The 7,675-nt window shown below is 49.1% G+C and overlaps 1 protein-coding gene across 2 annotated transcripts in view; it reads right to left on the bottom strand.

Annotated features, from left to right (window-relative positions):
• Window positions 1–852: 852 nt before the first annotated feature.
• LOC119452870 (uncharacterized) overlaps window positions 853–7,675 on the bottom strand; it is a 42,084-nt gene continuing 35,261 nt past the window's right edge. For both annotated transcript variants that reach the window (XR_005192149.2, XM_049660358.1), the window contains one exon: window positions 853–991. Coding sequence is in view for 1 of the 2 variants with exons in the window: in XM_049660358.1 (XP_049516315.1) it covers window positions 988–991 (4 nt within the window). In the remaining variant the exon portion in view is untranslated. The remainder of the gene's footprint in view (window positions 992–7,675) is intronic.

Raw genomic sequence — 7,675 nt, 5'->3', positions numbered from 1 at the left:
TTTCCGTGGTCGAAAGACAGATGCTCGTTCTCAATCACTGAAAACACTGACCTCCACTATTGAGGAGACCAGTGGTTGAAACAGACCTGACGCATGTGATGCTGCATGGGCAATTGTGCAAAAAAGAGTGACGCCACGGTGGCATTCGATATCGCACTGGCGCACACGCCGCGCTATGCTGTTTGTGCTTTACGCCTTCTCCGTGGAGGCGTGCCTTGAAAGTGCGTGACCATGCGTGAATTTCCTCGCGGTTACAGAAATATGCCTACAGCGGTCGCTCACTCATCTCGAATGCCGTATCATCACTGTGGTTGCACTAATGCACGGCGCATGCCGCTGTGCACCCTGTTTGGTCGCCCTTACGTGCTTTGGTATTTAACACGTGTGCCCTCTATTACCCTAAATGGGTTCGAAGCGTTCGTTGTAACAGTACATCTATTCAAAACAAGAAGTACAAAAAAACATTAGTGGTATCTGGAGGCAGTTTCAAATTGCAGAGACGAAAAATGGTAAGTGCACTGAAATGTGGTCCTTTTAACCAATACATTGTTATGTCTCGGATGATTATAAGTGGGTTGAACTGTAGGTGTGCCACGAAAGATGTTTCACAGGACAAAGTTGCTAAAAATGCATGCTGGAGTTACTAAAAGTGCTCTTGAACCTATAGTCACTAGAGAATAAAGTGACTCTGGTCCAACTTACTCAGTGTCAAGATTGACATTATGAAACAATCGGGGAGAGTTCAAAGGGATGTAGCTACATGAATGAAGAACAGCCTACCGTGCGTACACGGTTTATGGAGAGCACCTCACGAAGGAGCACAAGAAGGAAGTCGGTAAAGAATTCGCACTCACGTACATTTCCAACGATGACGTGTGACACTCCTTGCAGTTCGACGTATCAGGATGCCCACTGTACAGGCGAATATACGTCAGCAGTTCGTTAGCAGCTGTTTCGTGACACGGACTTGGTAGCCGACGGTGTTGCTCAGCTGCAGGAATGAAAATTATCTTGTGACACACATTGACTTCAGCATTTCATTGTGAATTGGACACCAAATGGGCTTCCAAAATACCAAAAATTACTGCAAAATGCCCTGCATAACTCCACAGCTGGGTGTGTGATGCATAAAATGGGAATACAGTGATCAAGATTTTGCTGCGGAGTTTAAAAAAAAGTCTTGAAAGAGTGTTTTATGAAGCAATAGTGTTTCACTGTATCAATATAATGAATTGCATACAAGCACACAACAGCTGATATGAAATTGCAACATTAGTTAGAGGCATGACAATCCCACCTGTGCAAGACACTAGAGTGAGTGGCCTGGCATGAAGCCGAGCCGCAGTGGAAAGTTTTATTTGTGCATAACCATCACCTAACTTAAACGCTGTCTGTATACATGATGGAGAGCTGCCCACAATGTGCCGCCAGCCACTTCATCAGCCAAGGGCATCATTTCATCGCAACCAAACTGCCTAGGTCAGTAGTTCTAACCAGTGCGCCTAGCATGGCTGGCGGCAGCCAGAGTGATTTTTTTTTGCCACCGATTTCGGGGGTGTGCAGGTGGTAAAAGAGATGGAGAAGGAAGACGGATGGCGACACAGCAAGCAGATTTTTAATCACACGCAAACCCTCACAACCAAAAACCTCAAACTAAAAATCAAGCATATCGAACAAATACAAGAACAACTTAAGGCTCAATACACTAAACAAGTTCTAATTTGCGCCTACGCATGTATGTAGCGTCTAATCCTTCAAAGTCAGGCAACCCTGTATTATCGCTGAGATGCACGCCTGAAACGCTACAAAGAGTCACCTTGCTGGACCCGTCGTTGAATGTGTGTTCCGGCTTGTCGGCTCTTTTTCCACAGCAGTTGACGCTCTCGTTGATGCTGTAGTCGCCTTGCCGTCGTCGCGTCGTCTCTTATCGGTGGTCAGCTCGTCGGTACTTCGTCGGTGATGAGCTCGTCAGTAATTCTTCAGTGACGGCGCTCGGCGTTGCTTAGGCCCACCTGGATAGGCCTAGCGTCGGGATGCGTCGCAACTTCTTCACGAGTGCCGAAGTGGCATCCCGCGGAGAATCGAACGGGCCGGTCTGCCGCGGAAGAGGGATCCTCTCTGGGGTGCCCGGTCCTGCCGTGAGCGGCTGCAGCCAGTCCAGGAGCCTCGCTCGAACTCGCCGAGGTCGACGGCCACACCTTGGACGGCCAACGTCACGGACTCAGCCAGACCCCCAAGTCTCCCGTCGCCAGAGCGGAGCTGGCGCTGCGACCTTCCTGGCCCGGAGCCACGTCGATAATCCACGGACAGCGCCGTTCATCCCCCGATTATGCCTCGTCTCACGCGCCTCGAGAGCTCGTGCCGTTCCGAACACCGTGCTTCACGTGCTCTTCTTTTTCGCGCCGCAGGCGGCCTCTTACATATGACATGGGTCCCCTTTTAAGAGTTTTCTTCTCAAAAAACTGCCTTCTGTCCTTCTTCTTTCTTGGTGGTGAACTTGACTGTTGTGACTTGGGTCAACGCCTCCTATAAAGACAATACCAGGAAAATGAGCCGCGAACTCGCTGCCCTACCCTGGGATTTTTCTCTTCCCACTAGTAGGTAGGCGAGCGCCCCTGGCGGGCGATCCTTGTAAACATGCCGGCGCGCGGCGCCCGGGAGCCGAGCAGCTGGCTTGTCGCGAGTAGACGACACTTTTCCGACTGCGCGTGGTCACCGCTGCTATATGCAGACGATGACACTCAAGTGGTTTCTTATCGCTGTTCTGAGATCATGCGAGTCACCTTAGGGGCTTTTTGTCGCTGGTCAGTTTGTTTTAGTACAAAAAATTACCCGCCAATCCACCCTGTGAAGGTGGTTGGAAAGCGAAGCTTTTTACGCCACCCTCACGGTGACTGCGGCGCACTTGATATTTCACACACTACAACGCAACTTTAACCATGGCCTTTATTATTATTTACTTCACAACAATGTTCACTACTGCTTTATGATCACCCGCCGTGGTTGCTCAGTGGCTATGGTGTTGGACTGCTGAGCACGAGGTCGCGGGATCGAATCCCGGCCACGGCGGCCGCATTTCGATGGGGGCGAAATGCGAAAACACCCGTGTACTTAGATTTAGGTGCACGTTAAAGAACCCCAGGTGGTCCAAATTTCCGGAGTCCCCCACTACGGCGTGCCTCATAATCAGAACTGGTTTTGGCACGTAAAACCCCATAATTTAATTTTTAATTTGCTTTATGATCGGTGTGATATACACCACTAGACTACCCCATAGTGGGGTAGTCTAGAAAATGAACCGAAGCAGTTACTAGGATGGAAGGGTTTCGAATGACGTCAACCCTCTTTCAAGCAGCTGCATAAGCTTTGCAACAGCTGCAATCTAATCTTACGGACCGCGCCGAGCCTGTTTCCGTTGTTTGCCCGCAGCCCTTATCATCCATCATGTTGGCTCATCACTTTGAAGGTTGTTTTTGTGGTTTTTCTTGCGAAAACAAGTGCTTAGTTGTACGCTGAATGCCTGAATTCAAGTAAGCCATACCTGCAATTGTTAGCGGTTCGTCGGGATCGTTTTTTGCTTACAACGACGGACACGACAGAACCCTTGGCTGGTAGAGGTACAATGCTTCGCTTTAAAATTTGCTGGAGAGCTGCAAATTTCCGCGCTGCGTCAGCAACGCTACCTACGCCGGCGTTTTTTTTTTTTTTTTTTTTTTTTCAGGGACGCCGGCGGGAGCTCGAGCTCTCCGCCGGTGGACAGCGTGCTGCCGGCTGCTCCTGGCTAATGGTGTCACGCGACCAGGTGGTAGTTGGGCGAGTGCACGACCTCCTCTATAAACTTCCGACCTGCTCATGCCGACGCACCCCCTGACGCCAGATTTGCTTTTGCTTGTCTTGTTTTTTTTTTTATTTCGCCAAACTGCCGCCGCATGCCGTGGCGCCACAACTTACCCCTATCGCTTCGCAATCAGTCCTGTGGCCGCATGTGCTCCGCGTGGTCTGCTTCTTCGGTTGGTGTGGCAGGCGCTTGCCTTTGTGACATTCGGAGTTGATCGTGTGTCACTTAGCGACTGCACAGTCAACAACATTAGGGTACGGTAGCAGTAACACCGTTTCCCGGAAATGATGTACTGTTGCGTCCCTTTCTGCAAGTCGAGCCGGCGGCGGTCAAGAATCGCGACTGGGATATCGTTCAACGAGTTTCCCTGTGACATCTAAAAATTAGTGAAAAAAAAAGGATGGTATAATGTGGCGGACAGCAAGCCAAAATGCATGTCCTTTTCAAAATGGAAATCAGATGAAAAGGAAAAGTTTCTCTGCTCAAGGTTTTCATGGGTAGAGTATCAAAATTAGTCGTTTAAGCTTGGCTGTTCGTATACACAACATTCCCATGGATCAGTATAGTGCTCGCAAGAGCTGCTGAATTGAGTTCAGTTTCTCTCCTCACGCTTTTATTTGAAGCATATTCTTAAGACGATGCAGCAGAAGCAATGATGAATGCGCGGGAGCAGTGCCGATGCGATATCGTGGCAATGCCAGCGAAGCTCGAGCGGTGGCCGTAACCGTGAGAAATAACCGTGTTAGGGATCATTTCAAAAATATTGTAGGCGCGAATAGTCGATGTAGCAACGTAGCGGTACGCCGACAGTTATGTTGCACACTTTCATCCTTAGAAGGTCGCTATTACTATAGGGCCCGACGCGTAAAGCACGAGCGTTCCTTCCGCTCGCTTTTATTTTCCCATGTGGACAGCACGATAAAGGTAATCTTGAAACTCGAACTTATGCAGCGGGAATTAATAGGTCATAAAGGTAAACAACTTAGGCGGATGACCGTGTACGTCGTTTATATATATGTTCTGTTTATTCGCGCTGCAGAAACTCGGGTTTCTATATCAATGTACCAACTAGTCCATGCACGAATTACCCCATGGGCTAGTTGTATCAACTAGTCAATGGACGTTGGTAGCAGCCAACGAGGCGGCGCTGCACGAAATGAAGCAAGGAAATGAATATAAGGATTGCATTCTCCATGCCATGCGCTGTATTTTATTTTTGTTTGTTTGTTTGTTGTTACCTACGCGTTCCCGCTGCAAAATCGCTCGTGCAACTGGGTCAGGTAGTCAACATTATTTCGGAGCCCTCTACTACGGTCCTTCTCATGGCCAGACTTTGAGACGTTAAACTCCGTGAATCCGTCATCTACGCGTTAGAAACACGAAAAACAAACAGAATAACGTGCACAGCAGTGCGCCAGGACCGCCGTGCGCTCAATGTGCGCTACGTCGCATCGTCTGCTGTGGGGGTTAGTTCAGGCGGCACCTGGCGGCACTTTCGATCTCTACGCAACCGTTTTTAGGCCCGCGCGCCGCCGTAGGGGTGGCGTCAGTGAGCAGGTCGGAAGTTTATGGAGGAGGTCGTGGGCGAGTGCTCTCGCACGGCGCCTGGTTACAACACGCGGCAGGGACCACGGCCGGGCTCGACTGGCGCTCGCGATCGCTTCTTGCGGCCTTCTCACCCGTCGGGGAAACAATGGGCGAGTTTCTCAGCACGTTTCGCCACCCGTCGGCGGTAGGGGCGCTGCGACCCTGACCCTGCTAGAGTTACTGTATATGCTCCCTAACTACCTTTGGTAGCATATACAGTAACTCTAGACTCTGCTACAAAGAAATAAGATTTCTTATTTTATAGTTCCTCTTTGTTTTGTTTTTTGTAGGAGGGTTAGCCTAGCCAAGCAATCTTTATAAGTTATTTTCATGCTTTTTCACTTTCTTTGTCCTCTCGCTTAGGTAAAAGTAGGTCACAAATTGTTTTCTTTTTTTTCTTTTTGTCACATCCACGCCTTGTTAGTACGAGATGATGGTTGGTACTCGGGGAAACCCACGTGTGCGTTGTTCTGAGTGCGAGCGTTCGTACGCGCTGGAAGAAACGCGGTTTAAGTCTGCACGCGAAGCGAATGGTGCCGATTTTATCTGTAGGATGTGTGTGCTAGGGTCGCGGCTAGACCGTCTCGAGCAAGAGAAAGATAAGCTAGCTAAGCAGGTTGGAAAGCTTGAAAAGGAACTTAAAAGTGAGCAGAAACAGAGGGTGGGGGTAGAAGAAAAGCTAGTTAACATAGAGATGCAGCTGAGGGCTACCATTCAGCAAAGCAATGGTGAACCCATTGAATGGAGCTGGCTCCCATGCGAGTGCAGAGAGCCGAACCCGGAACCGTCAGTGATAGTCACGAGGGGGATACCACTGAAGCAGCCACGGAAGAGAACAAAGGCAAGGGCAAGGATAAGACAGGAGGGGAGGGCATTGTGATCTCGGGGGCAGCTTTCGGCGGTGAGAGGGAAGAAAACGTCGAGTAGTCTTTGTTGGGGATTCCAACATGCCTAGAGTAGAACCGGCGATAACAGAGAGGGTAGGTGCAGGCGAACGAGTCCAGGTTAGCGCGCTTCCGGGAAAGCCGATTAGAGAGGTGATAGCGAAGGCCAAGGAACGCATGTGGGACACAATGGAGGAGAGACACCTAGTGGTGATAATGGGCGGAGTGATTGATGTACTGCACGGACGAGGAGGAGGGATAACAAAGCAAATAGCCAAAGGGGTCACCGACCTGTGGAATGTTTCAAAGGAAGTGCAAATCGCGGTGTGCACGGTGCCAGAGGTTGAAAGGTAGGGCTATGAAATTGAAAGGGCAATTCTTGCAGTAAACAGGGAAATTTGGACTCTAGCTAAAGCAATGAATTTTACGGTCATTGACATCAACCGAGCAGGCCGCGAAGGCGCTTTTGTGGTTGACGGGATACATTTTAGCGAAAGGGTAGCAACACCGGTCGGACGTCGATTCGCAGCGCGAGCTGTAGCTTTTTTAGGCGGGCCCCAGGCAATCAGGAAGCAGGATTAAGTATTGAACGTAGCGAAACACCAGTAAAGGGCAGAATTAGACGACCAGGAGTCAGGAAAATACGCAGAAAGGATAAGAATAGAGAAGGTAAAATTGCTACATTAACATGCAGGGTGGTCGCAAGCAGGAAAAATGGCTGGAAATTCAAACGCAGCTGAATGATGAAGCGATTAGCGTGTACGCCTTGACCGAAACGCATCTAAGAGATTTGGAGCAGCCGCCTGTTATTGACAATTTTGTATGGGAAGGGTGCAACAGAATGACCAGGTCAAGGAAAGGCGGAGCCGTAGGCGTACTAATTAGGCGAGGCCTGCAGTGGCAAAGGGTAAACGAGACATGTAAAGAGCATTTATGGATTAGTGGCACATAGCAAGGTAAAAAGACGTGGCTCGGAGTAGCTTACCTTTGGACAGGTAGTGATAGCAGAGAAAAAAATAAGGAATTGGTTGATTGCATTAGAAGCGATATTAATGAGTTCAGTAAATCGGGCCAGGTGATATTAGTGGGAGATATGAACGCACACATGGACGATTTAGACGGATATACTGATTACAACGGCTCTTAGTGCTGGATCTGTGTGATGACCAGAACCTTATAGTAGTTAACAGGGAGAATAAGTGTCATGGACAGGTAACGTGGCCATGCGGAAACAGGCAGTCATGTATCGACTATGCCTTAGTCTCAGAAATGGTCTACGAACAACTAGACCAAATGATAATAGACGAAAATGGAAAAAATAGCCTGGGAAGCGATCATAGACGTTTAGCATTAAATTTTTGGCGAG

The sequence above is a fragment of the Dermacentor silvarum genome, chromosome 1 (assembly GCF_013339745.2).
Source record: "Dermacentor silvarum isolate Dsil-2018 chromosome 1, BIME_Dsil_1.4, whole genome shotgun sequence".
NCBI classification, from domain to species: domain Eukaryota; kingdom Metazoa; phylum Arthropoda; class Arachnida; order Ixodida; family Ixodidae; genus Dermacentor; species Dermacentor silvarum.
The sequence above is the reverse complement of the archived record's forward strand: the minus strand, read 5'-3'. Positions and strand labels throughout refer to the sequence as shown.